This window comes from Dendropsophus ebraccatus, chromosome 11 (assembly GCF_027789765.1).
Source record: "Dendropsophus ebraccatus isolate aDenEbr1 chromosome 11, aDenEbr1.pat, whole genome shotgun sequence".
In the NCBI taxonomy this organism is placed as follows: domain Eukaryota; kingdom Metazoa; phylum Chordata; class Amphibia; order Anura; family Hylidae; genus Dendropsophus; species Dendropsophus ebraccatus.
In genome coordinates this window covers 57870580-57895491 of record NC_091464.1, presented here as the reverse complement: position 1 = coordinate 57895491, position 24912 = coordinate 57870580, and the positions used below count along the sequence as shown (strand labels likewise).

The 24912-nt window shown below is 46.9% G+C and overlaps 1 protein-coding gene across 4 annotated transcripts; it reads left to right on the top strand.

Annotated features, from left to right (window-relative positions):
- Positions 1-3099: 3099 nt before the first annotated feature.
- ACP6 (acid phosphatase 6, lysophosphatidic) lies at positions 3100-24263 on the top strand. Of its 4 annotated transcripts, XM_069945595.1 has the most exons (12): positions 3101-3208; positions 5938-6015; positions 13317-13540; positions 13725-13853; positions 13943-14073; positions 14157-14236; positions 14485-14572; positions 15108-15240; positions 15796-15896; positions 17656-17751; positions 19664-19829; positions 23269-24263. In XM_069945595.1, exons 3-12 carry the CDS (start codon positions 13343-13345, stop codon positions 23413-23415), a joined length of 1269 nt encoding a protein of 422 aa, XP_069801696.1. In that variant the 5' UTR covers positions 3101-3208; positions 5938-6015; positions 13317-13342; the 3' UTR covers positions 23416-24263. The 4 variants fall into 4 exon arrangements, with proteins under 4 accessions (XP_069801694.1, XP_069801696.1, XP_069801697.1 ...); XM_069945593.1 differs by lacking the exon at positions 5938-6015 and having other exon boundaries at positions 3100-3208; XM_069945596.1 differs by lacking the exons at positions 3101-3208; positions 5938-6015 and adding an exon at positions 3217-3461.
- Positions 24264-24912: the final 649 nt, after the last annotated feature.

Sequence of the window (24912 nt, the reverse complement as noted above, 5' to 3'; positions counted from 1 at the left end):
ACACCCCTCCTATCCCCTGCATGGTGCCATAGTACAGTGACTACCCCCATCATCCTCACACTGCATACACCCCTCCTACCCCAGCATGATGCCATAGTACACTGACTACCCCCATCATCCACACACTGCATACACCCCTCCTACCCTGCATGGTGCTATAGTACACTGACTACCCCCATCATCCTCACACTGCATACACCCCTTCTACCCCCTGCATGGTGCCATAGTACACTGACTACCCCCATCATCCTCACACTGCATACAACCCTCCTACCCCGTACATGGTGCCATAGTACACTGACTACCCCCATCATCCTCACACTGCACACACCCCTCCTACCCCGTACATGGTGCCATAGTACAGTGACTACCCCCATCATCCTCACACTGCATACACCCCTCCTATCCCCTGCATGGTGCCATAGTACACTGACTACCACCATCATCCTCACACTGCATACACCCCTCCTATCCCCTACATGGTGCCATAGTACAGTGACTACCCCCATCATCCTCACACTGCATACACCCCTCCTACCCCCTGCATGGTACCATAGTACACTGACTACCCCCATCATCCTCACACTGCATACACCCCTCCTACCCCCTGCATGATGCCATAGTAGTGACTACCCCCATCATCCTCACACTGCATACACCCCTCCTACCCCCCTGCATGGTGCCATAGTACAGTGACTACCCCCATCATCCTCACACTGCATACACCCCTCCTACCCCCCTGCATGGTGCCATAGTACAGTGACTACCCCCATCATCCTCACACTGCATACACCCCTCCTACCCCCTGCATGGTGCCATAGTACACTTACTACCCCCATCATCCTTACACTGCATACACCCCACCTACCCTGCATGGTGCCATAGTACAGTGACTACCCCCATCATCCTCACACTGCATACATCCCTCCTATCCCCTGCATGATGCCATAATACACTGACTACCCCCATCATCCTCACACTGCATACACCCCACCTACCCTGCATGGTGCTATAGTACACTGACTACCCCCATCATCTTCACACTGCATACACCCCTCCTACCCCGTACATAGTGCCATAGTACAGTGACTACCCCCATCATCCTCACACTCCATACACCCCTCCTACCCCCTGCATGATGCCATAGTACAGTGACTACCCCCATCATCCTCACACTGCATACACCCCTCCTACCCCCTGCATGGTGCCATAGTACACTTACTACCCCCATCATCCTCACACTGCATACACCCCTCCTACCCTGCATGGTGCCATAGTACAGTGACTACCCCCATCATCCTCACACTCCATACACCCCTCCTATCCCCTGCATGGTGCCATAGTACAGTGACTACCCCCATCATCCTCACACTGCATACATCCCTCCTATCCCCTGCATGATGCCATAGTACACTGACTACCCCCCATCATCTTCACACTGCATACACCCCACCTACCCTGCATGGTGCTATAGTACACTGACTACCCCCATCATCCTCACACTGCATACACCCCTCCTACCCCCTGCATGGTGCCATAGTACACTGACTACCCCCATCACCCTCACACTGCATACACCCCTCCTACCCCCTGCATGATGCCATAGTACACTGACTACCCCCATCATCCTCACACTGCATACACCCCTCCTACCCTACATGGTGCCATAGTACACTGACTACCCCCATCATCCTCACACTGCATACACCCCTCCTACCCTACATGATGCCATAGTACACTGACTACCCGCATCATCCTCACACTGCATACACCCCTCCTACCCCCTACATGGTGCCATAGTACACTGACTACCCCCATCATCCTCACACTGCATACACCCCTCCTACCCTGCATGGTGCCATAGTACACTGACTACCCCCATCATCCTCACACTGCATACACCCCTCCTACCCCCTGCATGGTGCCATAGTACACTGACTACCCCCATCATCCTCACACTGCATACACCCCTCCTACCCTGCATGGTGCCATAGTACACTGACTACCCCCATCATCCTCACACTGCATACACCCCTCCTACCCCGTACATAGTGCCATAGTACAGTGACTACCCCCATCATCCTCACACTGCATACACCCCTCCTACCCCGTACATAGTGCCATAGTACAGTGACTACCCCCATCATCCTCACACTGCATACACCCCTCCTACCCCGTACATAGTGCCATAGTACAGTGACTACCCCCATCATCCTCACACTGCATACACCCCTCCTACCCCGTACATGGTGCCATAGTACACTGACTACCCCCATCATCCTCACACTGCATACACCCCTCCTACCCCCTGCATGATGCCATAGTACAGTGACTACCCCCATCATCCTCACACTGCATACACCCCTCCTACCCCCTGCATGGTGCCATAGTACACTGACTACCCCCATCATCCTCACACTGCATACACCCCTCCTACCCCCTGCATGATGCCATAGTACAGTGACTACCCCCATCATCCTCACACTGCATACACCCCTCCTACCCCCTGCATGATGCCATAGTACAGTGACTACCCCCATCATCCTCACACTGCATACACCCCTCCTACCCCGTACATGGTGCCATACTACACTGACTACCCCCATCATCCTCACACTGCATACACCCCTCCTACCCTGCATGGTGCCATAGTACACTGACTACCCCCATCATCCTCACACTGCATACACCCCTCCTACCCCGTACATGGTGCCATAGTACAGTGACTACCCCCATCATCCTCACACTGCATACACCCCTCCTACCCCCTGCATGGTGCCATAGTACACTGACTACCTCCAGTCTTGGCTGGCATCTATAGCACTCGCCCCCTCTATAGTTATCCCTTTGGGCATGATGGGAATTGTAGTTTTACAGCAGAAAAGATGGAACCGCGCCGTACATAGAGCCCTAATTTAAGCCCCACCCGCTCCATCTCGTGACCCCCGCTCCGCTCTAGCTCCCGCCAGCGCTTCAGCGCTTTGCATCACGGTAATTGTAGTCCGCGCAGGAACATTAGTCCTTAGAACAAGTGGATGTGGGAGCGCTGAGGGGACTACAACTCCCACAAGTCATCAGCGTGTTAACCTGTCATAGTCCATACCAGAATGCAGTGCTGATGGTAGAGCACGGGGAGGTGAGAGGGTGACTGTGAGTTCCGGGAGCCGCTGATCCCCCTACAGGAAGCCCCCACAAGGACTGCCGTCAAGTGAGAGGACTTATCATTGTGACCTTCCCCTCTAAGTGTTGCAAACCCTTTCTGTTCACTCGTGCTGCTTCCTCTCTGGATGACAAGCCTGCCTCCCTTTCTGCTCCTCCATGATCCCTCTGCTCCTCAGCATGTGGCTGTCAGGGCGTGCTGCAACTGCTGGAGAGCCACATGTTGGGGAACATGTCTGAATGCATGATAGTTGCACTTACCACAGGTCACGTGACAGCTGCTTAACCCCTTCTACTGCCATGTAAGGGCATTTTTTTTTTTTTGTCAAACTACTTTTTAAAGGTATCTTCCATTTTCGCATTACATGCACTTAAGGTATTTTTGCCAATTCTTGGCACCATTTTACCCCATTGTTTATGTTAAAACTTTTTTTTTTTTTTTTTTACTAAAACTTCATTTATATCATGTTTATTTTACTAAAATAATCATTTAAAAACGTTTGTAACATTTTTATATATTTTTTTCCAGCATTGGGAATTTTTGTCCATAATAAGAATAAATTATGTTATACTTATAAAATCGCTATTCCAGCGCTAAATATGTAGGGCCAGCGTCAGCATTCGGTTTACTGGGGCAAGTGCCAGGGCCCACATGCTTCTAGTGGCCCCCTGCTTCTAGGGGCTGCACCTGGCTCTCTAACAGTAATAAGATACAGAACCAGGGGGGCAGGAGCAGTAGCCCGCTACCCTCCCCCCCCCCCTCCCCTCCGCTTTGTTTTTCTATTGGCTTCCACAGAGCTACCAGTAGCGAGACTGTTATTTATTTGTTTATTATTTCTTTAAAAAGCGCCCTTAATTCCAGAGCGCTATACAAGCAATAGGGGTAACAGGAACATTACAAGATCAAAACACATTACATGATGGCAGACTCACACATTGGGGAAGAGGACCCTGCCCGCGAGGGCTTACAATCTATAAGGTACTGGGAGAGACAGGAGGTAAAGTGCAGCCATTCAAGTGTGATGCAGAATTATTATAGGTTGTAGCCTTGTTTAAAGTGACTGTACCACCAGGCCCAGGCTGAAGCACTGGAGGCGGGCCGACCCACCCCGAGTGGGAAGAAACCCCAGCCCCTCCATAACGTGACTCCATTAGAATCAATGGAACCCTATCATAGAGGGGCTGGGGTTTCCTCCCACTAAGGGGGGGTCGGCCCGCCTCCAGTGCTTCAGCCTAGGCCTGGTGGTACAGTCACTTTAAAGGACAAGTGCCATGAAAAACTTTTTCCCAGTAATTGAAGCACATTACAAAGTTATATAACTCTGTAATATGCGTCAATCACCTATCTGCCTCCCTTCCCTGTCTTTTCCCCCCTCCACCCCCCACCAGGAAGTGTAAGAAACTCAGACAGACCTAATGACTGTCGTCACTGTCACCAGGCAGCTCCTTCTTGTGAGGATGAGTCATCAGCAGGAGGGCTGCTCTAGGTCCTGTTACACCAGCCTCCCCCTCCCCTCCTTGTCAGGTGACTCTGCTTGCTCAGCTTATCTTCTCTAGTGACATGACTCCTTCACTGAGTCCACGGCAGCAGGAGAGAGGGTATGAGGGGAGGGGGAAGCTGCCTATGTGCCGGAGTCAGTCGGAGGGAAGATAAGCAAGTGAGATGTGACAAGTGATGGCTTGCAGTTGTTCAGCCAATCGGAGCTGAGCAAGCTGAGTCACCTGACAAGGCAGGGGAGGGGGGAGGCTAGTGTAACAGGAGAAGGAGCTGAGAGAAGAGCTTGGTGACAGAGACGGCAGTAATCAGTTCTGTGTGAGTCAGGACACTTCCTGGTGGGGGGTGGAGGGGGAGAAAAGACAGGGAAGGGAGGCAGATAGGTGATTGAAGTATATTGCGGAGTTATATAACTCTGTAATGTGCTTCAATTAGTGGGAAAAAGTTTTTCATGGCACTTGTCCTTTAAAGAGAGGTTTTAAGGTTACATTTGAAGGTCTTGATGGTGGATGAGAGACGGATGTGTCGGGGTAGTGAGTTCCAGAGTATGGGGGAGGCTTGGGCAAAGTCTTGGAGGTGGTTGTGTGAGATACAAACAAGGGGGGAGCGTAAAAGGAGGTCACTGGAGGATCGGTGGTTGCGTGAGGGACGGTAGCAGGATATCAGGTCAGGGATGTACGGAGGGGACAGGTTGTGGATGGCCTTGTATGTCATGGTCAACAATTTAAAGTGAATACGTTGGGCAATGGGTAGCCAGTGAAGGGATTGGCAGAGGGGAGAGGTGGATTAGCCGGGCAGCAGAGAAAGGGTGCCTTTACACATAGAAGATTTATATGACAGGTTTTTGAAGCCAAAGCCAAGAATGGATTTAAAGAGAAATCGCAGTCCTTCCTTTATGACCAGTTCTCTGTTTATAGTCTGTTCCCAGCTTTGGCTTCAATGATCTGTCAGATAAATCTGTGTGTCAAGGCACCCTTAGGGTCCTATTACACCAACAGATATCTGACAGATTTTTTACAGCCAAAGTCAAGAGAAATCCAATGTTTCCTTTATTACCTGTTCTATGTTTATAGTCTGTTCCTGGCTTTGGCTGCAGATATCTGTTGGTGTAATAGGGCCCTTAAGGATAGACTGAAGGGGAGCAAGGGTGTTAGGTGGTGTGTATACTGTGTGGGAGATGCTGCGGAGGGCGACCTATACCATATGGATGCACAGAAGAGCTTTATTACTGTAGGGGGGTACAGATGTGGTGCAGCAAAGAACCTAAAATGTTTCTCTGGCAGATTCTGGAGAGAAGAGTTGTGGCTTGGGCCAGATGGAAAGATAAAGAAAAGTGACTCCTATCAGAGAAGACATCACTTGTAAGTCACTGGATATAAGTCCAAAAGCGCAACGTTTCAACTACTACTTAGAGCCTTTCTCAAGTATGCCAGAGGGGGCCTATTTACATATGGGGCACTGAGGGGGCCTAACTACTACATATATGTTCAGAAACAGTGCTGGAGGGCATTTAGGGACCTATTTAGTTTTTAGCATGATTGGTTCTCTTTAAAGCACTGATGTCTGACAGACACACATAACCAGCACTATCGGAGGCAGGCAGAATGGAGACAAAAATGGCGGGTCTACACAAGGTCTCCATGACAACAGGAAACCTAGTAAAATCTCTCAGCTTGACTGAGACGTGATTAGTTGTAAGTTACAGGCCTAAGCTTGAGGCTGCACTACTGAGAGCTGCTTCTTCTGATTTGTCAGGTGCAGGGTTCTCATGGAGACACAGTGTCACCATCTATATCTATATCAATATTGACATCCGGCCTGGCAGTCATGTGTGAATCATATGCAGGAACCAGAAAACTTATGCCAAGGTAAATTTATTTGATTTATGCATCTGCAGCTTCATAAGTACAAAAAGCAGCCATTTGCATGATGGTGAGAGTCTGAGGCACATATGGTAGGGGACACCCAGGTACCTTGTGTAATGTCCCCTACCACATGCGCCTCTGACTCTCACCATCCTGCAAATGGCTGCTTGGGTATGTTCACACTGAGTAAATCAGGTGGAATTCCGTAGCCGAACTCTTCGCCGTGGAATCCCGTCCGCCTCAGTGTGTCACTTGCTTGAGCGGAAAGCGGCGGCAGCGGAGTCGTGCAAGCTCTCCAATAGACAGGCTATGACACACTGAGGCAGACAGGATTCAGCGGATTCTGCCGCGGAATTGCACCTGATTTACTCCACCTGATTTACTCAGGTGAATATACCCTAAAAAGTCACACTGTAAATAAATTCACGGTGGCATGGGTTTTCTGATCCCTGCATATGATTTTCAGTTCCTGTATGTAAACTGACACAATTTATATTTATTACAGTGAGAATGTGAAGATATTGATGTATTTGTAGATTGTAAGGCCTCGTGGGCAGGGTCCTCCCCTGTCATTCACTTCCTTATGTCCATCCTTTTTTTTTTTTTTTTTTTAATATGTATTTCAACCCTTTATATGTACAGCACCCTGGAACCAAGAGCGATTATTAACCAATAATAATAATAATATGGATATATGGCCTCGGGACGATGCCACATCTGACAGGAGTCAGGAGAGAACATGATGTCATTAGAATCCTAGTAGTGCAGCCTCAGGCTTTTGGGCCTACAATATAGCATATGTGATATTACAGGCAGCCTAGTGGCAAGGGGAGTTATTAATTGACCTGCTTCTAACCCTTGCAGGGGAAACATTTGGCCTCTGCCAAGTTGTTAGGCTTAACTCCCAAATCTTTAGATACAGCTCCACTCCTGTAAACACTGTAAAACAGAGATAGTATTCACACCTACACTAGGGACAAAGATTAACACCTATGACCCTCACCTACATGCCTGAGCCCATTATGACTTGGTAAGGATGGAACAAAGAGAGAGTTTAAAGTGGAAATATTATATCAAAGGAATCTTTGCCATAATTCATAACTGGAGCTACCAAATTTAGTATTTAAAGTTGGGGAGAGTAATTGCTATAGATATGTCAAAATCATGGCGATATGCCCACAGCAACCAGGTGATATTAAATATTACCTGATAACATGGACTGTATGCATTCATGTTTGGTATCAAATGGTTGCTTAGGATATGCCCGGATAATTGATGGTTATATAATATTTATATTTATCCTCTAAACTAGTGATTGGTGTGGGATTGATACACCACAGAATACCTTCATAAAAATAGGAGTGCCCCTCATTACCATGTGACCGGCCTCTTCTCAGTGACATCACCCAGCAGAATTCTGGAGGGAAAATTTGTGCTTAAAATCCCTTCACAAACAAGGATCAATGTCAGTCTTTGGGGGATCCACATAACGCTTGGAGGGGTTGTCCATATTTCTCTGCTGTAGTCCACAGCCAGGATACTACTTATGTTCGGCAGTAAGATATTATTCTGTTTATCCCTTTTCTTTTATAACTGTTTGCATTGTTTGTATGTGTGTATCTGACAATATCTTAAGGCTGGGCGGTATAGCATGAAAATACAGATACCGTCCCTGGCGTCGGTTAACCGACCTCAACTTTGCCAGGACAGTTACATAGTTAATAGTTACATAGTTAATATGGGTGAAAAAAGACACATGTCCATCAAGTTCAACCAAGGAGGGGATGGATTCAGGGAAGGGGGAGGGGTGATAGGTTCTATACATATGCATTTATATTATTTTGGTCTAAGAACTTGTCTAGCCCTGTTTTGAAGCCCTCTACTGTTTTTGCTGTGACCAGATCCTGTGGTAGACTGTTCCACAGATTCACAGTTCTCATGGTAAAGAAGGCTTGTCGCCTCCGGAGATTGAACCTTTTTTTCTCCAGGCGGAGGCAGCGCCCTCTTGTCCTTTGAGGGGGTTTTACCTGGAACATCTTTTCCCCATATTTCTTGTAGGGGCCATTTATATATTTAAATAAATTAATCATATCTGCCCTTAAACGTCTCTTCTCCAGACTAAACAAATGTAATTCTTTTAATCTCTCCTCATAACTAAGATGCTCCATTCCCCTTATTAGTTTAGTTGCCCGTCTTTGTACCCTCTCCAGCTCTAGAACATCCTTTTTATGAATCGGGTTCCAAAACTGGACGGCATACTCCAGATGGGGCCGCACCAAAGCTTTATAAAGCGGTAATAATATATCCCTGTCCCGAGAGTCCAGGCCTGTTTTAATGCATGACAATATCCTGCTGGCCTTAGAAGCAGCTGACTGACATTGTGTGCTGTTCTGTAGTCTATTATCTACAAGTACACCCAGGTCCTTCTCCATCAGCGACTCTCCCAGAGTAACTCCCCCCAGGACATATGATGCATGTGGGTTATTAGTACCCAGGTGCATAACTTTACATTTATCCACATTGAACCTCATTTGCCAAGTGGACGCCCAAACACTCAGTGTGTCTAAGTCATCCTGTAACATCTGCACATCCTCCATAGACTGTACTGTACTACAAAGCTTGGTGTCATCTGCAAAGATAGAAACATTGCTGTAATTCCATTCTCAATATCATTAATAAACAAGTTAAACAGAAGAGGGCCCAGTACTGACCCTTGGGGTACACCACTTATTACTGGGGACCATTCGGAGTAGGAATCATTGACCACCACTCTCTGGGTACGATTATTAAGCCAGTTTTCAATCCAGTTACACATTAAATTTTCCAAACCGATAGACTTTAACTTACCCATCAGATGTCCATGAGGAACTGTGTCAAACTCTTTTGCAAAATCCAGGTACACGATATCCACAGCCGCGCCGCCATCCAGGCTTCTACTTACCTCTTCATAGAAACATATCAGGTTGGTTTGACAGCTTCTGTCCTTAGTAAAACCATGCTGGTTATCACTTATAATACTGTTAGCCACTACATATTCCTGGATGTAGTCCCTTATAAGCCCCTCAAATAGTTTCCCCACAATGAACGTTAAGCTTACAGGTCTATAGTTACCTGGGGAAGTTTGAGAGCCATTTTTGAAGATCGGCATTACATTTGCCTTACGCCAGTCCCTCGGCACAATACCAGTAAGCAAAAAATCACTGAATATTTTATACAAGGGTAAAGAAATTACAGAACTGCGTTCCCTAAGAACTCTGGGGTGTAATCCATCAGGCCCTGGAGCTTTGGTTACATTGAGTTTATTTAATTTATCTTGGACCATATCTATAGTAAACTAGTTCAGTACATTACAGGTGTTAGCAGCACTGGCCCCACCCACCTCAGTACTGGCCCCACCCACCACAGCTCCATCCTCTTTTGTATATACAAAACTGAAGAACCCATTAAGTAACTCAGCTTTCTCCTGATCCCCAGTTATTAATTCCCCTTCACCATTATTTAGGGGTCCTACATGCTCTGACCTTGGTTTTTTTGCATTAATATATTTGAAGAATTTTTTGGGGTTTCTTTTGCTATCTATATCCACCTGTCTTTCATTGTGAATTTTTGCTGCTTTTATTACATTTTTACAGGTTTTGTTGACTTCTTTGTAATGTTTAAATGCTACAGCTGACCCCTCTGATTTGTATTTTTTGAATGCCCCTTTTTTCTCATTTATAGCCCTTCTAACCTCGGTTGTAAGCCACGTGGGATTGGATTTTAACCGTTTATATTTGTTACCCATAGGAATATATTTGGCAGTACAGTTATTTAATGTGGATTTGAAGATTTCCCATTTATTAGCTGTATCCGTATGTGACAGCAGCCGCTCCCAGTCTATGCCCTGAAGTTCAGCCCTTAACCCAGGAAAATTGGCCCTTTTAAAATTAAGAGTTTTTGCCCTCCCAACATGTTTTTCTTTTCTACACTTTAAGCTAAAAGTCACTATATTGTGGTCACTATTCCCCAGGTGTTCATGGACAGTGACATCCCCAACCAGCTCAGCGTTGTTAGAAATAACCAGATCCAACAAGGCATCACTTCTAGTTGGCTCCTCCACAAACTGGCCCAGAAAATTATCCTGCAGGAGGTTAAGAAATTCCCTCCCCTTTGTGGATTTAGCTGAACCGTGACCCCAATCTATATCTGGGTAGTTGAGGTCCCCCATTACCATTACTGTCCCCTCCCGGGCAGCCCGCTCTATTCGTCTGTTCAACTGACCATCTATCCCCTCAGTATTGTTGGGGGGATTATAGATTACACCAAGAATAATTTTTTTTACTCTACCTCCTTCTGTAGTTCTACCCACAATGCTTCCACATCATCACAGTCATCGCCCACTATTGCATCTTTTACACTCACTTTAATATCATTTCTGACATACAGACATACTCCTCCTCCCCTTCTGCCCACCCGGTCCTTCTGAACAATGCAAATCCCTGAATATTGACAGCCCAGTCATGTGAGGAGTCCAGCCATGTCTCAGTCACACCAACCACATCAATGGACTCCTCCATAACCAAGGCCTCTAGCTCCCCCATCTTGCTGGCTAGACTTCTGGCATTAGTAACCATACACTTTATATTACCATCGAGTTTAACCGCTTCATTATAAGAAATAGGATTTATTACAGTGCTGTGGCTACAATCATCCTCACTGTTCATCCGCAACATATGGATCTCCCTATCCACTGCTCTTATCCTCCCCCCACAGGACCCTTCTCCTCCCACCTCAATGTTCTGTCCCCTCTCTAACCTATCTGCCACTACATTAACATACTACATTGTCCTCCCTCCACATCCCTAGTTTAAAAACCTCTCCACCCCACAGGGTCTGCGGTATTCCCCAACCCCCCTCCCCTCGTGTCAGACTCCCCGCCCAGCTTGTCAGAGCGCTCCCCTTCACCCCTGACCCCCGCCCAGCGTGTCAGAGCGCCCCCTGTTCCCCCCGGCGTGTCCATGCTTCCTCGTCACCCCTCCGCCGCCTAGCGTGTCAGAGCCCACCTCCGCTCCTCACAATAAGATGGGCTCGGTGGACCAGTTGTGGGCGCCCCCCAGCCTCGCTGCCCAAGGCCACAATGTCCACCCGTGATGCTGCACCTCTCACACTGCACCGTGGATGAGGTGAGTGCTCCTGTCCTCCTCCGCCCCCTCTCCCTCCTCCAGGAATGAGCAGGACGAGGCTGCCCGGGGGAACTACAAGTACCAGGGCGGACTGGGCAGGGTGGCATATGTATTACTCCTTACCTCACTCTGCAATCAATCTGCGAATAGTTGTATGAGGTATTGGGGTGCGGGAGACCTATGTGAGTAATCTAGCATAATTCTATCATCCAGAGGGGATTTTATATAAATTTATGTGGTAGATTGGTGAACTCAATAGTGTTAATCACCCCAGTGACGTGACCCGAGAGCAGCGATCTTCCCAGCATAGTTTTCATATAAATGTTTTTTTCTTTCAAAGCCTTGGCCCCACTGAAAGACTAAAGAGACGCACCATACATGATGTATGGTACTGTAGTGGGACATGGACACGGGGCTCGGAGATAACACTTTTTTTTACAAAAACAGCACCTGCTTCTGTCCTGAGGTTATGTGTGGCATTACAATTCAGCTCCATTCAATATTCACTTCAATGGAACTGAGCTTCAATACCACACCCACCCTGAGGACAAGGGGGGTTTCTGAAGGAAAGCGGCCATATGTTTATGAGCCTGGACAACCCCTTTAAAAGGGTACTCCAGCGTGGGGGCACTTTTGCGCTGAGACCGGGGACAAGGTGGCCGAGGGAAAAGACGTCCATTCACCTCCCCGGTTACAGCGGCGGGTCCCGCGGCGCTCCCGCGACCGGTTCCCGGCCGCTTCACGGCCCGTCACGCGTCGGGCCCGCGTCAGACATCTGGAAGCGGCCGGGAACCGGGCACCAGAGCGCTGCGATGCGGGACCCGCCACTGGAACCGGGGAGGTGAGTGGACATCTTTTCCCTCGGCCACCTCGTCCCCGGTTCCAGCGCAAAAGTGCCCCCACGCTGGAGTACCCCTTCAACTTATTTAATTCCACCATCAGTGGTCACTATGGCATCCAAGTGATTTACCGAGGGAGTGGACTTCTCCTCTCAACCATGTTAGAATTCATTACAGGATGCTGATGCGTTGCTACAGTAGTAGGGTGGTGGGGTCTCATGAAACCCCCCAGATTTACCTCCTTAGTACACCTGCTAGGGTCTGCCTGAGTTATAATACCCAGCCATATGTAATACATGCACACTCAGCTGTGAAGCCAGTTCCTCACAATGAACAGGTAAGATGGGAAGCCATATCTGTCACTTACCATCACAAACCCGAGGCTCCTGGCGATTGCAAAACTACAACTCTGGGAGTTAGGAGTTGTAGATTTGCTACTGCTGGAGATACACTGGTTCATAACCAATGGTATATAGTTCCAAATGTCTCATCATGTCCCCTGCTGTAGTGGGAATTACGATGTGGCAATTTTTCACCAAAAAAACCCTAAAACCTAAATATTTTGCGATTGAACCTCTGAAGCCTCATTCTACTGGTGTATTGCGTCCCTAATAATACTTCATCACCATCACCATCATTCACACTGTAAACTGCAACATGGATTTTATTTCTCCACACAGGAAAAGCAGTTGTATCCAGTCTGATTTGCCTCCTGTCCTGATATTTGCTACAATGTATCAGTGCAGAAAAATGTATTACCTTTTTAATAGTTTTTTTTTTTCTTGCATTCTTACAGGACACACCGCCCCTTTTGTGCACACGATGAGCACTTGGGCTCGCGCTGGACTCGTGGGCTCCATCCTTTACTGTCTGCACAAGAAGAGAACGGTACTTGCCGAAGTAAGGAGGAGCACCGGGCAGCTGGGCGCGGAGGGTCAGGACTATGAGCTGAAACTGGTGCAGGTTGTGTTTCGCCATGGAGCCCGGACCCCCCTCAAGCCGATTCCTCACAATGAGCAGGTATGACAGGAAGCTTTTTCTGTCCACTTGGACTTACCATCTCAAATCTGAGGCTCTTGGCAGTTACAGAACTGCAGCTCTCAGGGCTTGTTGGGAGTTGTAGATTTGCTACTACCGGAGATGCGCTGGTTGATAATCAATGGTATACAGTTCCAAATGTCTCATCATGTCCTCTGCTGTACAGGTGGAGTGGTCACCGGCCCTTCTGGACACCCCAGAACACACCCATTTTACTTACAAGGTGACAGATCTGGTGGGAGGACCCAAACCCCCCTCCCCGTTTGAGGAACGGTACAGATCTCACAAGCTGAAGGTAAATACATATATACAACACCATGTGCACCCCCCCCCCCCCCCCCATGCCAAGTTGGTGTCCTGTGCTCACATCCCCTTTTATCACAGGGTGGCACCTTTCCCGGGCAGCTCACTACTATTGGGATGCAGCAGATGTTCTCGCTCGGTGCCAGGCTGCGGAGAGACTATGTGGAGCAGCAAAGATTCCTCTCACCGATGTTCAAGCCATCGGAGGTCTAGTAAGTGCCTGGGGAGAGAACACCATGGAGGAATTCTGTATCCTGTAACTATGAAGGTTCTTATCAATATTTTCATGTTTTAGTGTTCGCTCCACTAATATAGTCCGGAATCTGGAGTCGGCGCGGTGTTTACTGGCTGGATTGTACCAGCAGCAACAAGAAGGTGAGTGCAGAATAATGAGTGCAGCTCTGGAGTATAATACAGGATGTAGCTCAGGATCAGTACAGGATGTGTAATGTAATTCATGTACACAGTGACCCCACCAGATGAATAGTGAGTGCAGCTCTGGAGTATAATACCTCAGGATCCGTAAAGGGGTGTGTATGTATGTGTGTATATATATATTAATATATATATTAATATGTATTATATGTGTATATATGTAAAATGTGATGTAACCTTCCTTATAGGACCAGTCACTATAGTCACGGCTGACGCTGACAGTGAAATTCTCTACCCCAACTACCAAGGCTGTGTGGAGCTGAAACAACTGACCAGGTGACATCCACTGAAATGTTCTAAGGAGCGCTGGAGATGTTATCATTGCAGGTTTTGGGGTCCCGGGTGACCCCTGTGTGTTATTTAGTCCCCTAGTCATTGTAGAAATCCCATGTTTTGTTTTTTTCCACAATATGAAAAGAGGAAATAGTTCTGTGAGTATTTGTTAGATGATGTGAAATAAGGAAACCATAGCTGTATCCTCCCAACCGCAAAGACTCCATGGCTCTGGCCCTGTGAACAGACTGTAGCGGTATATAGGTTGGCGTTGTGATATCTGGGACTACATGATGTCCTCTGGGATCTGGCAATTTATCCTGCCCAGTGAGATATAGACACTGTTACTGCTGTCATGTGGTCTATAGTACCACTCTTGTTCATGGCTGTATCTGGTATTGCATCATTTAAGTGAATTGGTTTGAGCTGCAGTACCAGACTCAGCCATGGACAGGAATAGAGCTCTACAATCCAGTCCAGGATGTTTTCAGACACATGTTCTCTGCTGATCTGACATATTGTTCTTTGCTCCTCCCAGTAGTCGTATGTCTGTCGCCACCTCTCAGCCGGGGATGACGGATGACCTGAAGAGACTTCAGCAGGACCTTAATATCGATAACGCAACACAAGTGGACTTCTTTTTGCTGATGGACAACCTGCTGGCCGAACAGGTGGGGAGAACTTATCATTTAATTAGCGCCACCTTGTGGCAGTTGCAGGTTTTGGCACTCTTCATGTTGGCGAAAAATCACAAAAAGCACTGTAGGTAAATGGAAACGAGGAGGGTTGAGGGCAATACTTTTCAACAGATTTATTACTGTAATGCCCAAGCGGGTAATGTCTCCCCCCCTCTTCCCTCGTTGCCATACTGGTGTGACTTTAACTTTGAACAAACCCAGGAGCGGAGTCTGAGTATCCTCCAGGAGGCGTATGTCAGATTTCTGCTGCTAGAAGATGCTAAGTCACTGCACAAGAGTCCCGTTGTAGGTAACTGTTTAGCGTATGCTTATAGTGTCTAAGCATACGCCATGTAGAGCAACCATTACACTACCAGCTCTCTCAGGTGGACATGACCAAAACAATATTCTAATCTTGACAATGTTTTTATCCCTTGACTGCAAGCAGTGATCCTGAATATAGTGAGACCTTTGTCTGTCAGTGCATGATGGGAGTTGTAGTTTTGCACACTTCAGTAGAGGATACTGACCATCGCTTTGCCTCCACAGGCACACGGCTTCCCATTCTCCCTGCAGTATGAAAAACATCTGAAGCAGTCTGAGCAGAGAGCCATTGACATTGTGTCTTATATCATGGGACCTAAAACCGGGTGCGTATGGGAGAATCAGTATAATAATTATACAAACCCTATATTAAAATCAATCCTCACTCATTATTGAGACTTCATTCAAACATTCTCTGACTCCCTCCTGCCACTCTCCACCATATCTTCTCTTAAAGGGGGTTATCCAGTGCTACAAAAATATGGCTACTGTATTCCAGAGACGGCACCACTCTTGTCTTCAGTTTAGGTGTGGTTTGCAATTATGCTCCATTCACTTCAAAGGAACTAAGTTACAAAACTTTCACCCAAACTGGAGACAAGAGCGGTACTGTCTTTGAACGAAAGTGGCCATGTTTTTGTAGCACAGGATAACTCCTTTAATGACACTGATGTAGTCGCAACTTTTTACAATTCCACAATTAGCTCCGCTCTTGATTCTGTCACCCTTCTCACTCACAACACAATACAACACATCAACAGACAGCCCTGGCACACCGACCTAACCAAACAACTAAGGTGAATGTCCAGGGCTGCTGAGTGGCGCTGGAAGAAAACCCACTCCAAGGTAGACTTCCAGACATACAGGCGAGCACTCCTTGACTTAAAATCTGCCTTCACCTCTGCTAAACAGGATTACTTTACTTCACTCAAGTCCTCTTTGTCTCACAACTCTATGCAACTGTTTAACACAACTCCCCTTCTCCACCCCCGCTGCCACCCCCACATCTCTTATCTCGGCGAGGACCTTGCCACATTCTTAAACAGAAAATTGATGACATCCGAGGAAGTTTCCCCTTAGGGTCCTATTACACGGAGCGATTTTTAACGATTAACAACTAACGATAAACAATTGCTGTCTACTCCCTGCCTGATCGGATATATCTTTCTATCGGCCATATCTTTCTATCGGCCATATCTTTCTTCTTTCTCCTCCCGCTTTCTAAAGCTCAACATGGTCAAAACAAAATTAATCCTCCTACCCCCATCACGCTTCACCCCTCCATCGAATCTCTCAATCACAATCAATGGCTGCAATCTGTCCCCCATCCCCCAAGTCTGCTGCCTTGGGGTCATCTTTGACTCTACCCTTTCTTTTAAAGTGCACATTCAATCGCTGACCACCTTCTGCCGCCTTCACCTCTAAAAATGGTTTCCCAAATCCGCTTTTTTCCCAACCCTGACCAAACTGCTGGTACATGCTCTGATTATCTCTCACTGTGACATCCTCCTCTCTGGCCTTCCATCCAAAACCCTTGCTCCCCTTCAGTCTATTCTTAACTCTGCTGCCCAACTAGTCCACCTTTTCCCTTGTTCTGCCACTCCCTTGACTGACTCCCCATTGCCCAACGTGTCCATTTTAAATTGTTAACCATGACGAACAAGGCCATCCCTAACCTGCCCCCTCCGTATATCTCTGACCTGATATCCCGCTACCGTCCTTCACGCAACCTTCGATCCTCCAATGACCTCCTTTACGTTCTCCCCTTGTTCGTACCTCGCACAGCCTCTAAGACTTTGCTCAAGCCTCCCCCATGCTCTAGAACTCTCTACCCCGACACATCCGGCTCTCATCCACCATCAAGACCTTCGAAAGTAACCTGAAAACCCATCTCGTTATACTAGGCTACAACCTATAATAATTCTGCTCCATGCTTTGACTGGCTGCACTTTACCTTCTGTCTCCCTCCCCTTACCTGCACCAGTAACATGATGATTCTATTCATGCAGTGGTGATGAGATGTGGATGCGTCCTTTTTGCTCAAAGCGTTAGGGGTGGTCACCATGTCTGGTTTCTGATTCGCAGGGAGTTTCTGAAGCTGAGCGTCGGACCCTTCCTGCACACTTTACAGAGCAACATGCTGGAGACGGCGCGGGGTTCTGCTGATGGTGCACAGTCCAGGTATACAGGTCACATGTCCGTCCTGTTACATTGTATCAGAATCGTCCATAATCAGCCATAAGATTTATATAATGAATAATTCTTTGGAGAAAAAGCAGACATGGTTGCACATCCATATACTTTTCACTGATCACTCTGCCTCTTCACGTTATACCCTACTAACATCAGGAGTTAGTCACATTTTGATCTAGGTGCATAAGCCCACACATTGCTTCAAGGTTCCTGATGTGTGGGTCCCTTACTAAAAGATGGTGCAGCCCCACGTGGCAGCCACAACAGCAGGGTAGGGAGCCAGTTGTCCAGTATCCCCAATGCTGCTGGACATAGTCCCCCCGGCCATACCACACCGCCACAGCAATAGCCGCCAATGGAACCACACCACACAGGACAGAAGTAGAGTGGAAAAAACTTTACCCCATCAGCCGAGGACTAAATTTAGCAAGGCATAGACACAATGGGGGGGATTTATGAAGACTGGCATACAAGTATGCTGGTCTAATGAGGCCCCGCCCCCTTGTCCTGGCAGGATTCACTAAGAGGCGCACGTCTCTTAGTGAATCTGGCGGGCCGGGCTCCCTGCTCCCAGCGTACTATATCTACACCTGCTTCCAGCAGGTGTAGATTTGGATCATTATTTACGCCTGCAAGCAGGAGTAAATCATGATAAATGAGGCGCCTCCTCCCCGCCTTGTCACGCCTCCCAAGCCCCCCCAGCCCGCCCATCAGGCAGTTGGCGTATGGCAGGAAGAAGGGGCCAATCTGCACCTTCTGCCTGGCGTACGCCTCTAGCGGACTATTCATAAATGTCCCCCATTATATGTATACTATTTGAAATATAGTGCTGAGAAGCAGAGTGATCAGTGATATGGATGTGCGACCATGTCTGTTTCTTCTCCAGAGAATTATTTTATGTATTCTTTCCCTTCTTTTTTTTCCCTCCTCCCCCACCCAGGTGGTTTTAATTAGTATACATATATTGGGTCTTTCCCTGGCTACATTCAGTCCCTTGGCTGATGGCACAGGGTAAGGTTTTTTCTGCCCTGTGTGGTGTGGTTCCATTGGTGGCAATTGCTGTGGCAGCGCAGTGTCGGGGTGGGGTAGCCCTGGAAGGAGATGTCTGGCAACATTGGAGCTTAGATCCCTATCCATCCACAAAGGTGTCTTCAGTGAGCATCAGGACTGGAGCATGGAGCAATGGCAAAAGGGTCTGGTCTGGTGGATCTTGTTCTCCATCATCTGGACAGCCGGTCGCGGGTGCGTCACTTACCTGGGGAGGAGATGGCATCATCCTGCACTATGGGAAGAAGACAAAATAACGGGGGCAGTATGATGGAAAATGTTCTGCTGGAGACCTTGTGTCCTGGCATCATTTGGATGTTACTGTGATACATATCACCTACCTAACCATTGTGTGCACCAAGCCCCCCCTTCATGGCAGTGTTCAGCAGGACATTGTTCAGGAATGAGGAACATGACAAGGAGATCAAGGTGGTGACTTGTCCTCCAGATTCCTCAGAGCGCTCAATCCGATTGATCATCTGTGGGATATGCTGGAGAAAAAAGTCTGATCCATGGAGGCTGCACCTCCAACCTTATGAAGTGGGGTGGGGGGGGGGTTAAAATTCACAGGGATATGGGATCCAGGGCTCAGAGCTGGTTTGCTGGCACAATATTAGAGTTGATCAGTTTTTGCTCTAAATCACTATGGATATGGAGAGAATGATGGAACCGTGTAAGTAAAAGCAACATTGTTACAGGCGTAAGAAACGTTTACTGGTTATTATTCCTCACCGCCATCTTTCTCTTCCTGGTGACAAGTGGCTGCCCTGTGTAGGACGAATGTAACCTAAGAGGTTCTGCAGCAGTTAAGTTGTATGAAATGTGATTCCTAATCTTATACTGTCTCTTCCAGGAAGCTCTTCCTCTATGCCTCCCATGATGTCACGCTCATACCTCTTCTCATGTCCTTCGGTATCTTTGACCAGAAGTGGCCACCATATGCTTCTGACATAACCTTAGAACTATACCAGCATCAGCCGTCCAAGGAGTGGTTCACCCGGCTCAGCTACAACGGGAAGGTAAGACAGTGTAGACCAGCATGTGTGTTTATTTTCTCCGGCTTATTTGTCCACTACACAATATACGCACTGCCATTTACTTACACTTCCCCCACTTAACCAAAATCAACTCTGCAATGTAACGGGAAGTGAAATGTATAGCTCTCTGGATATGTAGTCTCTGGATGGCCCACCTTGCCGTAGTAGTCTCTGGATGGCCCACCCTGCCGTAGTAGTCTCTGGATGGCCCACCCTGCCGGAGTAGTCTCTGGATGGCCCACCCTGCCGGAGTAGTCTCTGGATGGCCCACCCTGCCGGAGTAGTCTCTGGATGGCCCACCCTGCCGGAGTAGTCTCTGGATGGCCCACCCTGCCGGAGTAGTCTCTGGATGGCCCACCCTGCCGGAGTAGTCTCTGGATGGCCCACCCTGCCGGAGTAGTACATAGTCCATGGCATTGCCCTGTAAGCAGTTCTCCTGTCACACTTAGTATTGCGCCCTCCGGCGACTTTGTAGCTTTAAATCCCAGGCCAGGGAGTCTTAGTAATAATGCAGGGAGTGCAGCTCTGAATCTTTGTTGTTCTGGTTATTGATTTTAGAATTGAATTAGATCTCCTGACTCCTCCGCTCTTCCCTGTGAATATCAGGACTGATCGCACTGTGCTTTCTGCAAATGTAATGAACTCCACTTGTTTCCTCCAATCTGTGTTGCCTGCGGGTCTCATCTTGTTCTACTACAGTACTATAAAGACTCAGGATATAGGCGTCCCACTCCGCTCTGCCCTGGGTATTATATGGCATATAGACAACTGAGTGATATAGATGCAGGATCGTTCTCGCTGTGGTTGTATTAACTCATTGTAGTTTTTGCCTCTGTATTCATTTTGAAGAATCTTGTATAAAACTGCAATGTGTAAATGCAGCCAGTGATTGGTCAAGATTAGGGAGCTTAGTATTATTACACATTTCTATGTGTCTCAGGTAATCTATGAATTTCAAGGTGTACTGTTCCTAAAAAGGGGTTATCCGTGCTTCTTTTTTCAAAAGCAGCACCGCTCTTCTCAGGTTGTATGTGGTATTGCAGTTCAGCTCCATTTACTTCAATAAACTGATCTGCTAAACTGCAGGCAAACTGAGGACAAGATAGGAGCTGTTTCTTGAAGGAATCGGCAATGTTTTTCTAAGCCAGGAAAAGTCTTTTAAGTACTTTGATGACATACTGTATTACAGTGTTCCTCAACCTATCTCTCTTCAGCTGTTCCAAAACATTTCCAAGCACAGGCTGTTAGGGCATAATGGGAGTTGTAGTTTTGCAATAGCTGGAGAGCCACATGTTGGACAGCATTGCTGTAGGAGCTTGTCTGCCACATGTAACAGCATTCAGTTAGCTTAACCCCCCAATCCCTAATTCCAGAGACTTTCAGAACCAACGGGAAACATTTTCTTTTCTACTTTAAAAAACAAAATAAACCCTTTTTGTTGTTTTTTGACATTCACCCATGCGGCCACTAGGTGGCGCCAAAGCTACACAGAATACCATTAAACTAGCTAGACACCTTTGTTGTATCACCTTCATAATAAAGGCTGCCATTACAGGGATTTTGATGGAGATGATTTTGCATCCATCATCTCTTGTCTTGATCACTTTTCCAGTGAAAGAGGTCGATGTCTCAGGAGACGCGACTTAAAATTGTGGAATTGCACAAAGGCAGGGAAGGGGAATCTGCAGCCCTCCAGCTGTTGCAGAATTACAATTCCCATCATTCCAGGACAGCCAAAGCCAACTTTGATACGTTAACCACCACAAGACCAAGACTTATCACTAGCCTAAATGAGTGGTGTTCCTAGGACATTCCCACAGTCGGAGAGGGCTTCTGCTTTACAGGTGCTTTACAGCTTGAGCTGGGTGATTCGCGTTGCTGCAGGCAGGCAGCACCAGGTCACTTGGCGGGCGAATGGTGGGGGGGCAGGTGCCGCGGCTTCCAGGGGGGCAGCACCGGGTCAGTTGCAGGGGATTCGGGGGGTTAGCCGCTGGCAGGGAGCACACATTGGGAGGAAATGGGGTTACACGGGGGGGGGGGCTGCTTTCAGAGAGGGAGACAGTGATCAGCAGCAGCTGTCACTGTCTCAGTGTCCTCCCTCACACATGATGCTGTCTCAGAGGGTGGGGGCCAGGGTGTGGGGTTGGACTGAAATTTGAAGATTCTCTGCGTTTGGTGGGGGTGAATGCCGCTAGATAACAGCAAAACTGTGCAGAATCCGTAATAACTTTATATTGGAAAGATGGAAAGCTACGGGTGGGCAACGTATTAATGCAAAAATAATTTTGGGGGAATACCCCTTTTATTAAATGTAGCAGATTTTTTTCCATAAACAGCACCACTTTTGTTTGTGGGGAGGGAGATAAGGATTGGCTATCAATGTAAATCCAGGAAAATTCGTTTAAGCGCCTTGCAGCCATCGTCACGATAGATAACTGGTAGAACAAGAACGTTCCCTGGAAACACATCTGTTCTGTTTCACCAACAGCACAAGACATTTGTAACACCTCTGTATAGACACATACTGAGAGAGCATGAGATAGCATGAGTCCAGAATTACTTATAAACTGGTCCCCAGAATGTGTGTATGTATATATATATATATATATATATATATATATATATATATATATATACAGTGGTATCTTGGTTTAAGAGCGTTTCGGTTTAAGAGCTCAGTTTTTCAAAATTTTGACTTGGTTTAAGAGCATTGCTTTGGTTTAAGAGCTCCCTGTACTGGGTGGGAGGGGGAGTGGAGGAGGGGAATGGTCTGCATAGCGGGGTCTACAGCACTGTACTCTGGCCCAGGAAGTCTCCCTCACCTTCCAAATCATAGCAGATCCACTTCAGGCTGGGGCTTACATCAGGGGACAGGACTGTGGAGGAAATCTCTTCATAGCTGTAACCCCTCTCTCCCTGGACAGAGAGCGCTGCATGTATGTGCCACATCTGTCCTGCTCATTCCTTCATGCTCCCTGCAGTCTCTATCAGCCCTTGCGTTTCCCATCCTCTCCATTACTGTACAGTAACTTATAATATCACATATTCTGCTGTTTCTGAATGGTTTTTTCATCTGTTTTACATGTTATTCAGAATAATAAATCATTATTTTTGGGGTGTGGAACCAATTGTCTGCATCTCTATGACTTCTTATGGGAAAATTTGCTTTGGTTTAAGAGTGGATTTGGATTACAAGCACAGTCCCGGAACCAATTATGCTCGTAATCCAAGGCACCACTGATATATATATATTCTCCCAGAGATTCTATTGCTTTCTCATTTTATCCCTAGATTACAGGTTCTTCTATGTGTAAAGACTTTCACACCTTGGGCAGACTGCTTGCAAGGGTGTGTGCACTGACCAGCCTGTGCGATTGATACATAGAACTCTATCTACAAATACTTATTTTCTGTTTTCCAGGAACAAGTGGTGAGGGGCTGTAGCTCTGCGTTGTGTCCCCTCGATCAGTTCCTGAACGCTCTCTCAGACTTTGCTCTTAGCCCAGAAGACCATAGGACACTGTGCAAATTTACTGAGGTCGAAGCTGCTGAAGAGGACAAGAAATAACATCTCCGACCCCAACGTGAGCCTGAGCCTCCGACCACCAGTTATAGATCCAGTAACTTTCTAGATACTACTGTTATCACCAGAGCTCCCTTCTTATTTCTGCTCCTACTGATTCCCTGCTGGTTCAGAGTGTCCTAGTGTTCTTTTTATATTAGTTGCTGTACAGTAATACAGTGTAGGATAAAGTAAGTGCCCCCGAGCAATAACCAGCAGAATTGTGATTGCAGCTCTTGGATATAACTTAAGTTATAACTCAGGATATATAAAGGGATCATCCAGTCCAGTCGAAATTGTTTAGAGGTGAACTATACACCTTTCTCCTATACTATCTTCACGGTTCAGTGGAGAGACATGATGTATCACATGATTCCTGTTAGTCAATCAGCTGCTCTGAAAATCGCTCAGGTGAATACATTTCAAGAAAAGGAACCACAAAGTAATCTTTTACTGGCGGTCATGTGATTACTCATGTGACTCCACTGAATCACAGCATATATATTTGGCACTTTCAGGGTCCATAGTGACCCAGCTATGCCCCAATTTTTTTTAATTTTTTTTTTTAAGTTTTGTTAGTGATGTGACTAAGATGTAATGAATTATGAGACCACATGCCTGAGATACCGGTCTTGGCTCACAGAATGGCTGCTTGTAATAAATATGGGTGACATATTTTACTGTAGGTGCCCATGATCCTCAGATATGATAGTCAGTCATGGATGGCTGCAGGCACTAATGATGAGATCAGGGACACAATCTGTGTGTTCTGTGAAACGGGATAAAGCTGTGTAATCTTATTTTACTACAAAAATTGTAATATTTTAAGAAATTAAAATCCCTCCATCTTTCAAGTTGTGGTTGTGTCATGTCTTATACAGAGGTGAAGGGGATTATGAGTTCTCACTGATTTAAGGTTCAACTGTAATATCTGGTAATAGACAAGAGAGGAGCTGCTTAAAAAGGATAGATGTTCTTTTCTATGTACAAGAAAGAATATAACTACTTTAATACAATAGGTGTGAAGGGAGTAGCACCACCCCATATCCTCTGGCACCTCAGTGCTATATACGAATACAGGCCGCATTATGAGCTCTGGGTAATTCACAACTAAGTGGTGCTCCAATACACAACAGATACAATGTTGCAATATGGAGAAAAGACGAAAACGGGCACTCACCACAATAAACCTGACTAGTATCACATCAGAATTGGTATACATAAATATAACTACTAGAGATGAGCGAATACGAGACGATAGAGATGGTATTCGATCGAATATTGCGGTATTCGAAAGATTTGAATTCAATCGAGTAGTGTGACGAATACGTGGGAAACATTCGAAAGCTCTCCCATCGCAGTTGGCGCTTTTTTAAAAATCCAATGACCATGCAGGGAGGCTGTGAGAGACCCTGGGAGTACGCACGCATCGCGAGAACGGCGTCTACTTGGCTCCCGCTTCTCGACCACAGATGCGCTTTCAACCTAGCCAGGGAAAGATCT